This window comes from Microcaecilia unicolor, chromosome 3 (assembly GCF_901765095.1).
Source record: "Microcaecilia unicolor chromosome 3, aMicUni1.1, whole genome shotgun sequence".
Lineage (NCBI taxonomy): Eukaryota > Metazoa > Chordata > Amphibia > Gymnophiona > Siphonopidae > Microcaecilia > Microcaecilia unicolor.
This window is the reverse complement of record NC_044033.1, coordinates 190386481-190406607: the sequence shown is the minus strand read 5'-3', so window position 1 is coordinate 190406607 and position 20127 is coordinate 190386481. Positions and strand designations below refer to the sequence as shown.

At 43.0% G+C, this 20127-nt stretch overlaps 1 protein-coding gene across 1 annotated transcript in view; it reads right to left on the bottom strand.

Moving 5' to 3' along the window:
* Positions 1-20127, bottom strand: part of ADCY6 (adenylate cyclase 6) — a 209560-nt gene that overhangs the window by 6536 nt on the left and 182897 nt on the right. The window contains exons 18-19 of the mRNA XM_030196836.1: positions 19931-19966; positions 19664-19793 (exon numbers count right to left, since the gene is read on the bottom strand). Of these exons, the coding sequence (XP_030052696.1) occupies positions 19664-19793; positions 19931-19966 (166 nt within the window). The remainder of the gene's footprint in view (positions 1-19663; positions 19794-19930; positions 19967-20127) is intronic.

Sequence of the window (20127 nt, the reverse complement as noted above, 5' to 3'; positions counted from 1 at the left end):
ACCCCCCCTCCCGCCGCCAACCCTCCCCCGCCGCCGTTCGCTACCTTTGCTGGCGGGGGACCCCAAACCCCTGCCAGTCGAGGTCCTCTTCTTCCGGTGCAAGGCTTCATTCTGTTTCTGTGAGTCTGACGTCCTGCACGTACAACGTCAGGACGTCAGACTCACAGAAACAGAACGAAGCCTTACACCGGAAGAAGAGGACCTCGGCTGGCGGGGGTTGGGGTCCTCGCCATCAAAGGTAGGTGATGGCGGGGGAGGATTGGCGGCGGGAGGGGGGGGGTCGAGAGGGTCGTCGGCGGGGGGGGGGGGGGGGGGCTAAAATGTGCCCCCTCACCTCGGTCTGGAGCCCCCTCCACCGAAGGTCTGACTACGCCCCTGGTCTACACTAAGAATCTGAAAGAAGGATATAATTCCCCTCAGTTTCAATATGGTTTTAAAGGATTTGGACACAACACTGGATACTTGTGGCTCAAAAGTTAGATGACGATCAACAACCACTCCCAGTACTCTTTGTGTAGATCAATGGTGTTCCTAGCTTGTTCGCCACCTGGGGCGGGTCGCCACTGTGCCCCCCCCCCCCCCAAGGCACATCACCTGACCTTTCCTCCTACCAAGGGGGTGCGCAGAGCAGGCACGCGGCTGTCGGCTCTGCCGATCCCCTGACATAGAACAAGAATTAACGTCAGAGGGGGCAGGGGACCGGCAAAGCCGACAGCCATGCATCTGCTCCACACACACCCTTGCTGCTTGCACCCGGGGTGGACCCCCACATCGCCCCACCCTTGGTACGCTACTGGTGTAGACCTCAATGGATAAACAGTGTGGTCGATCATAAAACAGTGTAAAAGTGAATGATCAAAAGGATTACTGAGTTAATAGTTCAGTACTGAACTGGACTGGTATTGGAAACTTATTTGCAGTATCCACAATAAAGACATTTGAAGTTTAAAAAAGAATGCAAGCACTGAGCCTTCTAGGGCCTGCTCCAAAAGGGGCACAGAATTCAGAAGCTGAAATCAAAATCTGCAAATGATAAGAGACACGCAGCCCTCTTTCATTATTTGGGATCATCTCTGCAGTGTCTCCCATGGGCCAAGACAATGCCCTTGGTCCCAAACACAAGGGTTTTCTGCCACAGAGGCAGCTATGAGCAAGATGGTTTCACACTGTTCCTTCTGTGGAAATGCAACAGCAAGGGAACCAGTCAGCAGACCTGGCAGTCTCAGTCAAAAGATGTCTACAGCCATGCAATTCAGCTGGAAGGAAGGGGAGAGTGGAGCTCCATATGGCTGTATTCAAGGTAAGAGTCATATGGGGTCATATGGAGGAATGGCCTAGTGGTTAGCGCACTGGTCTTGCAATCCAGAGGTGGCCAGTTCAAATCCCGCTGCTGCTCCTTGTGATCTTGGGCAAGTCACTTAACCCTCCATTGCCTCAGGTACAAACTTAGATTGTGAGCCCGGCTGGGACAGAGAAACATCCAGTGTACCTGAATGTAACTCACCTTGAGCTACTACTGAAAAAGGTGTGAGCAAAATCTAAATAAATAAATATACCACCAAGTTGGTTCAACTGCAGCTCACATAGCAGAAAGCTCAAGGGTTTTTTTTTTTTTACATAAACTAGCACCTCTGAAGCTGCTAAGCTATGGCTCTTTCCAGTCTACAAAAAATGACTGGGGAACAGCTGCAAGAAGAAGGAGCAGCAAAAATGTGTAGCTGCTAGCCTATCTCCCTTCCTGAGAGATGGCACCCTTAATTTCTAACTTGGGTAAGTAACAGAATCTGAACCTGTTATTGAGGATCTCATACAAATCTACAGCTTGCTTTTAGGTGAAAGAGTTCCAGTAGCTGTTACAGTACCTACAGAAACCTGGTTTCTTTCTTGGCTAAGGAAAAATTAGGTCTTACCTGATAATTTTCTTTTCATTAATCCTTTCCACTGGTCCAGAACCTGTGGGATAGTTGTGTCTATCAACCAGCAGGTGGAGATAGAGAACTGAAAACCGAATAGAGACATATCTCTCTTGGCATCCGGGTTAGCTCCTCCGTTTTTATGTTTGCAAGCAGTAAGGATAATACTCAGAATAAACGTAACAACCTTAAATAACTTGATAAACTAACAACAATACTAACCACTAAACATGTGTGGACCTCACTCATCTTTGGACAACTTGTAGAGAACAAGAGATATGCAGGAAGCACTATGCAAGGTGACAGTCATTATTTAGCCCATTACTTCGCACAGACTAAACATTTCAGAAACCTTAGGCGAGCCTCTGGAATAGTGGGAAGGACTAACGGAAAGAAAAGTATCAGGTAAGACCTAATTTCTCCTTCTATTATGTAGCTTCTCACTATTCTAGAACCTGTGGAATGTATAAAAGCAATCCCTAGAGTGGGTGAGATCCTGGCGCTGCCGACCTAAGGACTGAAGCCCCAAAACTGACTTCAGAGTGTGCCGCAACATCCACCTGCAGTGCTTGGCAAAGGTATGCAGCATCCACCACGTTGCTGCCTAGCAAATATCAACCAGAAAGGTAGTCTCCACCCAGGATGTTACTGTATGTCTCGCAGAATGAGCCTGAAAGGCCTGAGGAGCCTGCTTCCCCGAAAGCAAATAAGCTGACGTGATAGTTTCCTTCATCCATCTAGCAACTATGGACTTGAAAGCCATGAGGCCAAGCCTCTGCTTATCAAAAAGTAGAAATAGTCTGTCCAATTTGTGAAACTCATTTGTGACTTCCAGATATCTAATGAGGAATCTACGCACATCGAGAAGGTTCAAAGAAGAATACTGAGCCTCTTCATTCTTTCTGTGAAAAGACAGAAGCTCCACAGATTGGTTGAGATGATATGCTGATACCATTTTCAGAAGAAAGGAAGGAACCATGTGCAGGGAGACCCCCCACCTTCGAAAAGCGGAGAAAGGGATCCTGACAAGAGAGCCTGAAGTTCCGAAACCCTACACGCTGACGCAACAGACACAAAGAATGCTGTCTTTAGCATAAGATTTTTCAAGGAGGCCTTCCAGAGTAGCTCAAAAGGAGGTTTCTGCAGAGCCCAAAGGACTAAATTAAGGTTCCACTCTGAACATGACATACGAAGGGAGGCTAAAAGCGGCCCGCTCCCCTTATGAATCGAACGATATCTGGGTCAGCCGCAAAAGATGTCTTTTGTAGTTGGTCCCTGAAACAGACCAAAGCCGCAACTTGAACTTTTAGAGAACCCAACACCAATCTCTGAAGGCCTGCTTAGAGAAACACAAGGATGCCTGTGACTTGAGCAGATAAGGGAACACCAGCCCTCGAACATCCTCCATACCCTCACACATGCCACGGACATAGAGCATTTCCGAGCCTGAAGCAATGTAGCAATGACCGAATCGGGATAACCTTTTCATCTCAACCGAGCCCTTAAAATGGCCAAGCCATAAGACCAAAGGGAGCATGGGATCCTCCATGAGCACCAGACCTTGTTTCAGCAGGCCATGCACCTGCTGAAGATGGAGAGCATCCCAGTACAGCAGTTGAATCAGGTCCACATACCATGACCTCCACGGCCAATCCGGGGTCACGAGAATTATTCCACCTCAGTGCAATGTGATCCTTTTCAACATACAATATACCAACTGACCAAGGCTGCAGTAAACTATCATAGTAACATAGTAGATGATGGCAGAAAAGACCTGCATGGTCCATCCAGTCTGCCCAAGACAAACTCATATGTGTATACCTTACCTTGAATTGAATTTGTACCTGTTCTTTTCAGGGCACAGACCATATAAGTTTGCCCAGCAGTATTTCCCGCCTCCCAACCACCAGTCCCGCCTCCCATCACCGGCTCTGGTAAAGACCGTATAAGTCTGCCCTCCCCTATCCTTGCTTCCCAACCACCACCCCCTCTTCCCCCCACCTGCTCCGCCACCCAATTTCAGCTAAGCTTCTGAGGATCCATTCCTTCTGCACAGGATTCCTCTATGCATATCCCATGCATGTTTGAACTCCGTTACCGTTTTCATCTCCACCACCTCCCGCTGGAGGGCATTCCAAGCGTTCACCACCCTCTACGTGAAAAAATACTTCCTGACTTCTTTCCTGAGTCTGCCCCCCTTCAATCTCATTTCATGTCCTCCTCGTTCTACCATAAATACCGCCTTCCATCTCCGGAAAAGATTCGTTTGCGGATTAATACCATTCAAATATTTGAACGTCTGTATCATATCACCCCTGTTCCTCCTTTCCTCCAGGGTGTACATGTTCAGGTCAGCAAGCCTCTCGTCATACGTCTTGGAACGTAAATCCCATACCATCCTCGTAGCTTTTCTTTGCACCGCTTCCATTTTTTTAACATCTTTCGCAAGATACGGCCTCCCAAAACTGAACACAATACTCCAGGTGGGGCCTCACCAATGTCTTATACAGGGGCATTAAAACCTCCTTTCTTCTGCTGGTCACTCCTCTCTCTATACAGCCTAGCCTATCGATCCCTATCGAGCCTGATTCTTTCCAACAGCTGAAGAACTTAGGCATTTTGGTATTCCGTTTCATCACCATCAAGTCCAGAAGCGGAGAATCCCATCAGTCCACTATTGCCTTGGTTCCCTTTCGATAAGGAGGCTGCAAGAAGAGTGGAGCGACCAGGCGGAAGAACTCCAACTTGTAACCTTCTGTAAGAATATCCAGAGCCCACTGGTCTCATGATTTTGGCCCACTCCTCCTGAAACTCCTGAAGACGTCCTCCCACCGGAGGAAGATAAGAATGGACCAGCCTTACACCATTGGGATGCTCGGGAGACATTGGGCACCCTAGCTGACAGAGAGGAGGATTTCCTGTCTGCATGAGAGGAAGATTGGTGTACCTGAAAGTGGGACTTCTGACCATATTGCTGACGACCAGGCCTACCTTCTGCTGTCTTGAATTCGAGAACCCTCGGAAGACCAGAGGCTTTCGGCTTTTCCTCAAGCAACTGCTGTGGCTTAGTTTCCCCCAGTCCTTTCACCAGGTTATCGAGATCTTCTTCAAATAGTCATCTGTCCTAAAAGGGCACTTTAAATAGACGTGACTGATGCTGCCTCTGCTGCCCAATGCCACAACCAGTGCTGCCAATGTGCCATGTCAGTCAAAGACATACTGAAGGCCATAACCAGTAACATGTCATAAATAGCATCTGCCAAGTAGGCCAACCCCGCTTCCAGCTGGCAGATATGGCACCCATCTTGTGTTTCAGACTGCTGATGCCACTTCAGGCATGCTCTTGCCACGAACGAGCTACATACTGTTGCTTGAAGGTCCAACAAGGCCACTTCAAAGGCTTGTTTCAGTGAGCCTTCGAGCTTCCAATCCTGTAGGTCTTTTAGAGCAATGCCCCCTTCCACCGGCAAGGTGGTATTCTTAGTCGCCACTGTAACAAGGGAGTCCACCCTGGGAAGCTGCGGTTTCTCTTCTCCTCTGTAACCAATGGGTACAGGAGAGCCATGACTCTTCCCACTCTTAGCCCCGCATCTGGTGAGATCCATTCTGCTATAATCAGGTCCTGAATGTCAGGATGCATCAGGAAGGCCTTAGAAGGACCTCTAAGCCTTCATGATCGATGAAGATGGAACTCCTGGTGCTGAAGGAGAAGGCTCCTCAGAAATAAGAGTACTGAGCTCCTCTTTATGAAACAACCTCAGTACTTTCGGGTCACCTCCCTCCTGTAATGGCTCCTTCAACGATGGCTCCTCTGAATAGACTGAGGCCACATCGAATAGTAGTAGTAGTAGGGGGTGAGAAACTAAAGCACCTTGCAGCAACTCTGACTGACCCTGTCTCAGTAAATAGGCCTGGTGTAAGAGCAATATAAATTCCGGAGAAAACAAAGATCCAAATGGAGCTTAATGCTCTGCGGGCCCTGAGGTTGTAAAATGGCAGCTGTACTGCGTGCGTGATCAGAGAGAGGCTGCTCCTTACTGCCAGTTGGCTGATAAAATGGTACCGACTCCCAATCTCTCCTGCATCAATCTGCATACCAGCTGATAAAATGGCACAGACTCCCAATCTCTCCTGCATCAATCTGCACACCGGCCCTGCTGGAGAGCCTGAAGTACCCGGCATATTTGGAAGCTTTGCCAAATCTAAAGACATTCTGCCGCCGATCGTTTTTGGCATGCACTGCAACACCTCAATGAAGGCTGGTGGGTCCCACAACAGGAAAACTGCTTAACTGCATCACGAAACCCTAGCCACCCACCTGGGGTTACCCGGAGGCCACTTAGAGGGTCTATCCCCAGCACAGCTCATGTTTGCCTGCAACTGCCGCTTGTGCTCTACACTAGAACCCTCCTCCCACCAACTGAGTCACAACCACCTCTGGGTGAGTCTCCTGCTCCCAATTTATCCCCAGTGATTTCTAGGTTACTGGAGGCCACACTCCCAGTTGTCCCTCAGTTCCCAGAAAGCACTCACAGACCCAACACACAAACAACCAGGATTCTTTATCAGTCCAGAAAGGCAGAGGCAATAAACAACTGTTTACTGTCTTTTAAAAAATCGAACAGTGGAAGAAAACAGTGCAAACAGCAAACAATACCAGGTAACTGAAATATGGATCAATTATAACACTAACTAAACATTTGCTTAGTTCCTAGAAAGTATCTGGGGAGGTCAGGACATATAATTCACCGAGTCACAGCAGAGCCAATGTCTCTTTTCTCTCAGGCAAAGACTGAACTCAAAACCAGTAAAGTCCAAATGAGATGATCTCCTGGACCAATCAGAGTCCAGTCAACAAGATTTGAAAGTACACTGCTGCTTGCTTCCTGCTTGTGTTAAAGGAAAAGAACATTCAGTTCCCTGTAACAGCTTTACAGCAAAGAAACACCAACTGCTGGTCAAATAAAAACAATACACTTCAGGACATAATTAAAACAGGAAAATATTTAATACATTTTACATGCTCAAAACACACAGTTCCTTCACAAAGTGCTTCCGCGGGAGTTGCCATTCACCCCAATTAGCACAAGCACAGCACAACATAGTACAAATTTTGAGTCAGGATCCGTCCCCTGCACCAAGTAAAACTCGCAGTTCTCCGAGCAGTTCTGAGTCAAACTTTAGTCAGACTTACCACTGCCGGCTGCTCCCTCAAGTTCACAGTCTCCACAAGTCTTACACCAGATGAGAAAGAATCAGGATTGATACTCTGTCTCACGCTCTTCCTTCTCCTTTTTTTTTTTTTTAAGGTTGTTGTGCTGGAAAAAGAGAACTCCACAAGAAACAGGGGAGAGGTGAATGGAGGGAAGAAGTAAATTCACAGGGCACCAGAGACAGGGATCTGAAGATCTCCAGGTATGCCTCTGCAGATTCAAGCCACCTGCAAAGCTCAACTGGGATCCAGTTGACCAACTGAACCAGGAGCAAATCACTCAGAACCAGAGGCTGAAAAGTGTGTCCATTCACCTGCTGGAGATAGAAGATACTGAGGAGCTGGACTGGATGCCAAAAAAGATATATCTCAGCTTAGTTTTCAGTTCTCTATTTCCACCTGCTGGATGATGGACATAACTATCCCACAGGTTCTGGAATAGTGGGAAGCTAAGTAATGAAAGAGAATGCTAATTGGATCAACATAAATGTTATGTAGATATGAAGCTATATAAAGTATGAAGGTTTGATGCCAGAAGCAGTGAAAAGAGCATTAACTGAACTCTTTCTGAATTAATCATCTTTAGCACAACACACACACACACAGAATTTCCGGTCTGTATTCCACCTTCAATATCCCGGGAAACTTTTAGAGTGATATTTTTACAATTCTAAGATTTCCTGGAAGGCAGTGGTTATCTGGATGACCACCCCGTCACACTATTTTGCAATCCTGATGTTATCAGACACTATCATCCTAAGGGTTTCTTTCCTGCTCTGTACATATCAGTCTCTCCCCTCTTATTGCATACAGTTCCTTTGGATCTTGGCACCCCAAATACATCACTCTGAAATTCTTTATATTAAAGCTTAGCTGGTACGCATTTGACCAGTCTTCCAGTTTGTGTACTCTTTCAGGGGTGTCCACTCTGTTACAGATCTTTGTTTCACTGTCAAAAAGGTAAAACTTTTTAGATCTACTACTCACAAAGATAGTGAACAGAATGAGCCCCAGGAGCAATCCCTGAGGCATTCCACTTGTCGCCTCCTTCCTCTACATGATTCTTATTTACCAATATCCTCTGCCATTTATCAGTCAGACAATTTCATATATAGTTTTCCACCCTGGGGCACGGCCCTAGGCTGCTCATTTAACTCATGAGCCTCCTATGATTAATCAATGGTTTTGCTGAAATCCAAGTAGACTACATCCGCAGATATTCTCTATTTAGTTCTCTGGTTACCCAGTTAAATAAATCAAGCACATCAGATCAGCGCAATCTGTGTTAGTAAAGCAATACTACCAATACTGGACTGTAGAAAGCTCATTATCCCTGCTCTCAATACTGTCTCCGTTACACTGAAAAAATAGAAAATGACAGTAGATGAAGGCCATACAACTAAACTTGGTTCTATAATCCCTTCCTCTCCTTCTGAGATTCTCTGTTCCGGTGCTGTTTTCTTGATACAGATGCAGTCTTCATTTCTACCAGTTCTGCTGGGAAGCTGCTCTATTTGGCCACCACCATTCCCATAAAGAAATATTTCCTTAGCTTATTCTTGAGTCTATCCCCTTTAACTCTCATCCTATGACCCCTCATTCCAGAGATTCCTTCCAACTGGAGGTATTTAAAAAAAAATGTCTCCATCATATCTCCCCTCTCCTGCCTTTATTCCAAAGTATAAAGATTGAGACCTTTAAGTCTGTCCCCATTCACTTCCAATGAAGACCACTGACCATTTCAGTAGCCGCCCTCTGGACTTGACTCCACCTTTTTGAAGATGTGGTCTCCGAAATTGTACACAGTACTCTAAATGGGGTCTCACCAGAGACTCATACAGAGGCACTAGTACCTCCTAGTTTCCTTCTGGCCATTCCTCTCCCTATAAACCCAAATCATCCTTCTGGCTTTTGCTGTCACCTTAAGATTATCCGAAATGATCACCCTTTTTGTGCCCCAAAGTATTTCACCCCCTGTACTTTACTACTCCTTTGGGTTTTGCTGCCCAAATATATGACCCCACATTTTTTTTAACATGAAATCTTAACTACCAGATGCTAGATCATTCCCCAAGTTTTGCTAAATTGCATTTCATGTTATCCACATCTTCTAGGGTGTCTACCTCGTAGCAGATTTTATATCATATGCAAAGAGATGAACCTTGACAACCCTTCTGGAGTACCACTTACAAAAGTGCTGAAAAGAACTGGACCAAGGACCGATCTATGCAGCACACCACTGATTATGCTCCTTTCCTCACAGTGAGCTCCATTTACCACTACTGTTTTGTCATCTTCCACTAAACAAGTTTCTAACCCATACCAAGGGCACTCAGTTTATTTATAAGTCGCTGCCTGTATTGAAGGATTCGCAGAAATTTAAATATACTACATTTAGGCACCAGTACTTTTCCCACCACCAAGCTAAATCTTATTGGCCTGTAGTTTCCCACCTCTTCTCTGTTATCACTTTTGTGAAGAGAAATCACATCTGCCCTTCTCCAATCCTATGGAACCGATTCAGGATCTATTAAATACACCCTTTTGTGGACCTGCTAGAATTTCTGAGCACTATTTGTATCCTGGAATCTCTCTCATCCAGTCTCTTGGCTGTGTCCATGTTCAGTTTTACAACTGCAATTGGTGCAGTATTTATTCCATACTCATATATACCTTTGCTAATCATCTGTGGTCTTTTCCAAGAATTTTCTTCATGAACACAGAGCATACGTATTTGCTTGGCATTTCCACTTTTCTTCATCATGCTCCATACATTCCTTCCTGGTACCTTTTATTCTTTCAGTTCCACCTTTGGCCATTTCCTCTCCGACATACTTCATACTTCATGTAATATCTTTAGCCATTTGTTCTGCTAACACTTTTGCCATCTTGATGTCTTTTTTTTTTTTTTAAATTACATTTGTACCCCGCGCTTTCCCACTCATGGCAGGCTCAATGCGGCTTACATATTATATACAGGTACTTATTTGTACCTGGGGCGATGGAGGGTTAATTGACTTGCCCAGAGTCACAAGGAGCTGCCTGTGCCTGCAGTGGAAATAGAACCCAGTTCCCCAGGACCAAAGTCCACCACTCTAACCACTAGGCCACTTCTCCACGCCATACATTCCTTCCTGGTACCTTTTATTCTTTCAGTTCCACCTTTGGCCATTTCCTCTCCGTTCTTTCTCTCAGTTAAAAAAAAAGTATTTATGTATTTATCCTATATTCTTTTCTGTGTTCCTTTTATTTTTTTAAATATTCCTCTGTACTTTATGAAGGTACCTTTTTTGTCTTTACTTATTCATCCACTTCCCTGGAGAACTATAGCATGCTCTTTTCCTCTTCCACCCTGTCAACAACTCCTTCAAGTACTTCTCCATTTTCCTGAAGTCAGTATGTTTGAAATCAAGAACTTTGCGTTTGTGGGTCTTGGCTCCCTCTTAGCTTTACCATACCATGTGGTGGTCACTGCTATCCAGGACAGATGCTCTGTCTGTGAGTGGGAAACATAATCAATCTCTATTTCTTAATAGTTTCATGATGAGATGAATATTTCAGTCCACATCTGGCAGAATGAAGTTTACCAGCAACATCACTGCCTCCTTCATTCCCAATTTTTGGATATCTATGGGCAGAATCAGATCTCTGTTCAGTATTTGTGAGCTGTAAGTCTTTAGATGAAAACTGGGTGGATGAAGTGTCATCTTCTGTTTTCAAGATCACTCACAATGCATCCTCCTTTCTCTAAACCCCCTGCATTTCAGTTGCAGAAATACTAGTTTGGCTTTGGCTTTATACCACATTTTTTGAAAATTTCCATTTAAATGTGGTTTACATGCCGAATAAAATAAAATAATAAAACCTTTATGTTTGAAAAAAGAAAATGTTTTTTAAACCTTTTTCTGAATGCTAGTACAGTTCACATATCCCTCAACTCTTTCCCCTTTTTGGTCATCTCTGTCCCTCTTGAAGAGATTTAACTCATCAAACCATGTCTCAATAACAGCAAAAATATGAAGTCTGCCACCACCATTAGGGCCTGCAGATGTTGAATTTTATTGCTTACACCACAAGTATTTGTGCTCATTGGTTTCCAGCTTGCTTATATTCTTTATAACCTCATACCTGATCTCCTCTGTCTGTTTTGTTACTGAGGAGTAATTACTATGATGGCTTATTTTGTTATTTTCCTCACTGCTGTCATGCATTTGTTGGGTGTGACACCCTGAACTCATCTGCTTTCATGTGCCACCCTCATCCTTCAGTTTAAATGCCTGACAATCTCTCACCAGGTTTTTAATCACCTATTTAAGTCATGTGTATGATGAAACTTTCCCCATCCCTTTCAACAAAGTGCTAAGTACTTATGAAAATGCAATAATCTTTACAATAGGTTTAAGTGTCCCCTATGATACAAAGGTGCACCATGACATCATTTGTCCTCAGGTGCATTACATGATCAATTTTAGAATTCTTACTATCTTTTCTGATTGCACTAAGCATTTTGTTTGTATTCCTGCCAGGATCCTGTAGGGTATTTCACCTTCTATGTCACCTTGCAACCTCGTTTCCAAATTAATGTCTCTGATAATAGAGTCCCCTAGCAGCAGGAATGTTCTATTTTGAGATGCTTTGTCAGTGCCTTGGGAATTTGGCTTGCACTGAGTGTCTCTCCATCTCTGGCACTGCCTCAGATTCCATTTCATCATAATTTTCCAATAGAGCAAAGGTATTTTGCAGGAGCAATATCTGAATGAGTGGCTCTCCTTTGTCATGGGTTGTAATGTACCTGAGCTCATTGTTCCTAAGTTGTTTTATTCTTTGTGGATGCAGAAGTGAACTGTCAGGATGCTTTCTAGATGGTGTGTTCCTTCAATTATAGCATTCTGCTCCTTTTTCATTGCAAATTGTACACTTCTGGATGGCCTCTGCCTTAGAACTAGGGCACATTTATTGTGCTGAACAGCAGTCATTGGTAGTTTTGTTTGATATAAGCTATAGTATAATCCAGAATATCAAAATTCAGTAATATTGCTTGAGTGTTAATGTGTCCTATGAAGACTATGTAAGAAAATCAGACTGAGGTGGGGGAATTTAGGTGGCAATGTAGTTTAGTAGAAGAAGGGAATGGGCAAATTTTGTCAGCAGAAACCCCTAAACCACCGCCACCACACAGGCATACTTTTAGTACCAAGGGAGTCACAGCAGTGAAAGGATGTTTTTCCCCCTTTCCCTATGAAATTGAAAAAAAAAGATCTGATCAGCTTGGTTTAAAACCATCTTGCTCCCTTAAAAGCTAGGTAGAGTTTATTATCTTCTATTCCTTGAATAAAATTTGTTCTTTTTATATTATATTAAAAAACTTTTTAAAAGAACAATAAAAAGATTTTCTATAATTTGTGGAAATTAAGAGCAATCAGGTCTTCGAGTCCTTAGCATTCAGAACAGCCCTAGCAGTTCTACTACCATTCTTGAATTATTGCAATTCGCTATATTGGTCTTTAAATAAACAATCATTAAAGCGACTTCAATTATTACAAAATACATCTGCTAGACTAATCTTCACTTGGGAAATTTTTTTTGGGCTAGTCCCCTTTTGAATAATTTACATTGGCTAAAGTTAGAATCCAGAATTCATTTCAACATTGCTTGCTTACTGTACAAAAGGTTTTGTGGTCTAAACTCGGAGTGAGTCGGTGAACTTACTCGAGTGCCCCTAGTCTTTATGCTTTTGCAACGAGTAAAAAATTGATTTACTTCTACTCGTTCTACACCACTCAGGATTTTTTAGACATCAATCATATCTCCCCTTATCTGTCTCTTTTCCAAGCTGAAGAGCCCTAACCTCTTTAGCCTTTCCTCATACAAGAGGAGTTCCAACCCCTTTATCATTTTGGTTGCTCTTCTTTGAGCCTTTTCTAATTCCGCTATATCTTTTTTGAACGCAATACTCAAGGTGTGGACGCACCATGGAGCGATACAAAGGCATTATAGTATTTTTGGTCTTATTTACCATCCATTTTCTAATAATTCCTAACATCCTGTTTGCTTTTTTGGCCGCCGCCAAACACTGAGCAGATTTCAGAGTATTATCTACAATGACACCCAAATCTTTTTCTTGAGCGATGACCTCCAAGGTGAACCCTAGCATCAGGTAACTATGATTTGGATTATTCTTTTCAATGTGCATCACCTTGTATTTGTCCACATTAAATTTCATCTGCCATTTGGATGCCCAGTCTTCCAATTTCCTAAGGTCTTCTTGCAATATTTCATAGTCCGCATGTGTTTTAACAACCTTGAATAGTTTTGTATCATCTTCAAATCTGATCACCTCACTCATTGTTCCGATTTCCATGTCATTTATAAATATGGTAAATAGTGCCGGTACCAGTACAGATCCCTGCGGCACTCCACTGTTCACCCTCCTCCATTGAGAGAAAAGACCATTTAACCCTACCCTTTGTTTTCTGTCCAATAACCAATTCCTAATCCACACCAGAACCTTGCTACCTATCTCATGACTCTTTAATTTTCTCAGGAGTTTCTCATGAGGAACTTCATCAAAAGCTTTCTGAAGCTTTTTGACCATCCCCTGTCCATTCCAACACTGGTGTCTAATACTACCAATATACTACATTACATTGGAGTTGTCTAAATTGGTAATGGAAGAGCAGTGATGGATGTAAAAATATATGTTATCCTATGTCTCGGGGGTATTTCTTCACCCACCCAACGTTGCCACCCCCCCCCCCCCTCATGAGGAAGATCTCCTGACAAATGTCACCTAGAGGCATTGGAGAAATCAATCACACTTATTGATTAGCTGGGAAGAGAGGGAATCTCAGGGTTCCCTCAAACAGAAGAAACATTTTCTGAAGATCTGGAATCCCAAATGGGGTCAATGACATACAGTCACTGACACCATTTGGAAGAAACTTAAATACTTTATGATAAGACTGGATCTGTTGTTTCATACAGTTATTCTAATATGACTATCTCATGGGACAAGGAGTAGGGGGAGTGTATAGGATCAGGGTGCCATAGGAGCCAAAGCCTTTTGGGGATTGCATACAACTTGTATTTATAACCAGGGATGGGTGAGCAGAGTGGGGTTGCTTTGGGTTATGGGAATTGTAGACTGGGAGGGGAAGAATGTAATACAAGTTGACTTCAAATTTTCTTGATGTCTTAAAGTTTTATATACTTATGCATGTTAACCATGAAAAATTTCAATAAAATTGTTTAAAGATAATGTATCTGCCGTCATTTACTATGTTAATATGTATGTTGCCTAAAACTTTGTAGAGTTTGGAAAGCAAACCCTTCTGTGAGTCTGATTTAAATAAGATCATATCCAACTTAGAAAGTTTGAGGTACAAATTCATTTTTGCTTCATTTTCCAATAAAAACGTTCTAAGCTGGAAAACAGCACTGCTAGCTGGTTGAAACAACTCTGAAAGCGCCGTTCTTCACGTTTGGCTTAATTTTCTGCATTGGAGTAGACACTCAGAATATATGCAATGCAGCGCTTTCAGAGTTGCTTCATCCTGCTAAGCAGTGTTGTTTTGAATGATTTTGTCATATTTTCTATGCTTTTACTGAGAGTATTCGTTCATGCTTGACCCCTGAGGCAGGTGTAATTTACACCGAAATATGACCTGTATCGGGTCTATTAATTAAAGGATTCTCCATTGTTCCAGTCTTGAAGGCCCATTTGTGTAACCTTTTTTTGATATCTGTTTGTGTACTTTTGGACCCTCTCTTTTGCTAAATAAAGTTCCTTAACATTAATTCCCATATTCAATACTGTCCCTTAGGTATGTGAAAAGGGAGTTGGGAAAATAAAAATTTAGGGAGAACCATCATTTGAAGGCCTGCCACTCTCCCCCACCAAGATAGTGCTAAGGTGCGCCACCTCGCTAAATTTCCTCCGATTTGTTCTGTGAGGTTACTGTAGTTTAATCGAAGATCTTTTAACTGAGCCAAGATGCATATACCCAGGTATTGGATCTCCTGATGGGTGACCCGGAAGGACAAATTTTGAAGCACCTCCAGGAAGGCATTAAAATTAAGCAATTCAGTTTTATCTGTATTCACCTTAAATCTCATAACCTCCCCAAACAGAGTCATCTCTTGCAATAATGCAGCAGAGGTAGCTGGGCCCCTTATAAATATTAGTGTCATCTGCATATAGTAACACTTTATAAGTTTCTCAACCTTCACTTCTATTGGAGAGATCGTAGGGGAGGCTCTGACCCTAGCCACAAGTGGCTCTATGGCTAAAGGGAAATGGGACTTGATATACCGCCTTTCTGTGGTATTTTGCAACTACATTCAAAGCGGTTTACATATATACAGGTACTTATTTTGTACCTGGGGCAATGGAGGGTTAAGTGACTTGCCAACAGTCACAAGGAGCTGCAGTAGGAATCGAACCCACTTCCCCAGGATCAAAGTCCGCTGCACTAACCACTAGGCTACGTAGGGGAGAAATGGTGCACCCTGCCTTGTTCCCTGGTCCCAACACAAATTCTTCTGACTTGATTCCATTAACCACTACAGAGCTGAAGGGTTGGGCCTAAAGCACGCTGACTTATGATCCAAAACTATCCCCAACCCCACCTGACTTAGGACCTCAAATAAAAATTTCCACTTAACCTGATCAAATGCCTTCTCCGAATTTACAGCTACACACACAGCACAGTCTTTACTCCTTTGAAGGCACTAAATCTGGTTGATATCCTTGTGAACATCATCTCTGAGTTGTTGTCTCTTCATAAAGCCCATCTGGTCATAACAAATTATTTTTGGTAAGATGTCCTCCAACCCTGTTAGATAAAATCTTCATAAAAATGTTCATATCATTATTGAGCAGGACTATTGGCCCATAGCCAACACACTTGGTGGGGTCTTGTCCCGGCTTGGGAAAGACAAATAAATTGTCTTATACATAATGGTGGGGGTGGAGGGAGGAGCGAGCCCTGTAATACCGAGTTAAACATCCTTGCCAATACTTCTGAAATCACCCTTTGTAGGATAATATAGTATTCCCCCAGCAACCCATCCTCCCCTGGGAAGGTGCTGTAGTACCTGTTCTACTTCCTGAGGGAAAACGGGAGAATTCAATCTTTGTTGATCTGCCAAAGACACCTGGGGGAATGATGCACCTACCAAATACACCCTAAGTTTTCAACCAGACATTGAAGTTCCAATGAATATAGATGTTTGAAAAACGAGCAAAACTCCTTTGTAATGTCAGCATAGGAGATCTTAATGCTACCATCTGATCCTAGAATCTTGCCAACCCACCTCTTATTTAGATGTTGTAATTGCCATGCCAGTAGCTTTCCTATCCTCTTCCCAAATTCCAGAAAATCCTTTCTAGTTCTTATCTGGAATTCAGTTTTACTAACATCAAGTAAATCTAGTTTGTGTTTTAAGATCTTTCAATCTGACCAGAGAATTGGATAGTGGACATGTGCTAGATGTAGTCTACTTGGAATTCCGTAAGGTCTTTGACAGTTCCTCATAGGAGACATATTTGTGAGCAACACTGCTGAAAGGTTAGAAGGAAAAGTTTGCCTTTTTGTGGATGACGCCAAGATTTGCAACAAAGTGGACACCCCTGACGGAGTGGACAACATGAGAAGAGATCTACAAAAATTAGAAGAATGGTCGAATGTTTGGCAGTTAAAATTTAATGTGAAGAAGTGCAAAGTGATGCACTTAGGGTGAAATCCCAAAGAGCAAGGATTTTAATACTGATATTGTAATCCACCTGGGGACAAATGACCCGGCCAACAATAGCAAATTTGGAGCACAGAGTGTTCTAGAAGCTTGGAGAGGGACTCAAATCTTTGGTTCAGACTACAGTTTTTCTGAAGTTATTCGTATATATAGAAAGGGAGAGGAAAGACTACGTAAAACAGAGGAGTTCAATAAGTGGCTTGAAGCTGGTGTAAAGAAGAAGATTTTAGATACATAGAAAGATGGGGCAGTAAATGGAAAAATAGCAGGCTGTACTGTAATGATGGGCTACATCTTTCTGTAACAGGAAAAAGGAGGATCCTTGGGGACAAATTCAAACAGTATGTTTCTAGACATTTAAACTAGAGGGTGGGGTGACAAAAGGAAGCAAGACACACACAGAAAAAAATGATGGAAGTGGGGAAGGTAATGTTAATATAGAAAACCATTTAATAACACATAGAAAACAACAAGCACAAACGCTCGTGCTCAAAGTAAAAAGGTTCAAGATTTCCAAGCCCTGATGTCGGAGGAAAACTTGGATACTGTTGCCACTACAGAGACATGGTTCAATTACTACTACTAATAATAATCATTTCTATAGTGCTACTAGATGTACACAGCACTGTTTTTGTACCTTGGGCAATGGAGAGTTAGGTGACTTGCCCAAGGTCACAAGGAGCTGTAGTGGGAACTGAACTCAGGTAGCCAGGATCAAAGCCTACTGCACTAACCACTAGGCCACTCATTCACACCATGAATGGAATGTGACCATACTGGGCTATAATCTTTTTAGGAAGGATAGGGAGGGCTGAAAATGTGGAGGAGTGGTGCTGTATGTGAAAAATAATATCACAGCAGCAGAAATGCAGGGAACCTGGGAAAAGGAAGAAGCTATATGGTTTGCCTGGTTCTTGAAGAGTACATGGAGCAGTTTAAGAAATACTTGAAAACACGTTTTTTTCTTAAAATGTGGGATTGAGTTTTCTGTTATGATACTGATTTGAAGATGAACAGTCCATTATGTTGTTTTGCTTTATTATATATGTTTTTAAAACTGTACTCTGCTTAGTTGTAAGCGGATCATACATTTTTAAATACATTAAAAAGAAAAAAAAAATTAAAACCCAGCCAGCCTGGAGACCTCTTTTCTTTAATAATTTCTTATATTGCAAAAGGCCCCTTTGTTTCCTCACAGTTTCAACACCTAAGTCTGGGAACACTTGCAGCTCCCAATTATTTTGCTGTCTGGCTATCTTCAGAATATGTTCCGCTCCTGGGTATCACAACAGTTTAAGAACAAATGCCCATGGAGACAAATTCAGGTCTGGTTTGGGGCATAATTCTCTATGCAATCTCTCCAGTTCAAAATGATGGCTGTGTTGGAGATCTTCTGTACAAACTGGATAGGGTTACCGCCTTCTACTCCTTCAGGAATCCCCAAAATTCTTAAGTTAGATCTTCTGCTGCGAGTTTCCTGGTCTTCCAACTTAACTGCCAGGAATCACAGCCACTTTTCCAGCTTCCTCAGTCTCTCTCCTGCTCTTGTTCCATTTTGACATCGTGTAGTCTCCCCTTCCATTTGCTCTACTCATTCTCTGAAGACCTCCAGCTTTTCATCCAATTTTCTGTTTACAGTGTCTGCGATCTCCATTTTTTGTGCTCTTAGTTCTTGAATGACCAGTTGTAAAATCTGGTCTTAAACTTGAGAGGCAGCAGCCTTCTCTGGTGAGCGATCCAGTTCTCCGTGGGCACCAAATTTTTCCACTCTCCGCCAGCGCCTGGCTTTGCCGCCTTGTTTACATACATGTCTTTTTATCAACAGAATCGCTTTTGGTTTCTAAGTGTGCAGCATGAGAAATGACCCAGCAACAGCAATGCTTCACCCTCGTTCCCAGCAGGCGAATTTCACCAGTTTTAAAGAACAGTGCGGAGAGTAACTGGGGAGAATTCAGAGAGGGGTTGTGGAGTGAACTTAATGACGTTTAAGCTGCATGGCTGACAAACCGTAAGTCTTCCATTAAAACCTGTTCGACATACCTATTCTCCTGCTTGAGATTGGTCAGTAGCAGGCCCTATGTTACGGTGTTCTCTTCAAACAATGAATGCCTGGAAAAGGATTTCTCTCCTATTTAGGAAATGGCTAAAGGCGATTTATTTGTACAAGCTGCCTGCCTGAAATGGGTGACTATATATAATCATAGCTGGAGTTATATTCAGGTTGGAAAGAAATATTATTTTACTTCATCTTGTCTGGTGCATTTATATAGTCAATAAGAGCTTTCCAGGGAACCTATGAATTTAACGCAAGAGGTGACATGTTTAAGAAGGAAAACCCACCTGATAAAGGAACCTGTGTGCTTTCCAAAGCACATCACCTTGTAATCATACTCATGAGGAAGTGAGAAAAGGAATCACAGCCTGCAAATAACCAAACTTATTTTTATGCAACCCCTCTGTTTAAAGAATCCAACCAGCACAAAGGTGAAGGAGCAAAGGGGAAGGCAAGAAGACAGGAGAGAGGCAGCATACCTGAGAGTAAAGTGCTTTGTTTCAGATGTAAATGTGGTGACAGTGCAAAGAGCATGTACTCCAGACAATGAGAAAAAAGCTCATATATGTAGATTCAACTTAAACATGGACTTTTACAAGTTCTGTTCTGCTATTTCCAATCCACACCTCACTGCTGTGATAGGAAAAAGCATTTCCCTGCTCTACCCAGTTTTAGGTGCCCACCAAAGAGGACAATGTGCAGGAGAAAGCTGGGGTTCACTCCCTTACACACCTGTAGCTTCCATAGAAAGTCCAGTCGTGCTGTGGACTCCACCTGCTGAGCGTGAAGGTACAGAGCAAGCACGAAAACCATTAGAATCACAGGGGTCATGTACTTCAGTGCAACTTTCCCACCTGCCAGGCTGTGGAGATAAGGAAAGCTTCAGTTCTGGTGCACCAGAAAAAGAAAAGCCCTTTCCACCCCAAAAATGAAGAAACACTCCAGACGCACACCACAAGGACACTATCAGGAACCCTGACAAAGACCACCAGTACCTACCATTCCTCATGGCTCTCAGTCTGGTTGAGAGGAGATCTGAAAACAAACAGAACTTGCATCAAATTCCTAGGCAAACCATCAAATGCACACCAATAATGCACTATTTGTGACAGCTGGCAGGTCAGAAAGGAATATGAAGAGAAGAAAAGGAAAAAGAAAGAAGACGAAGAAGGGAATATACTGCTCTACTTCCTTTT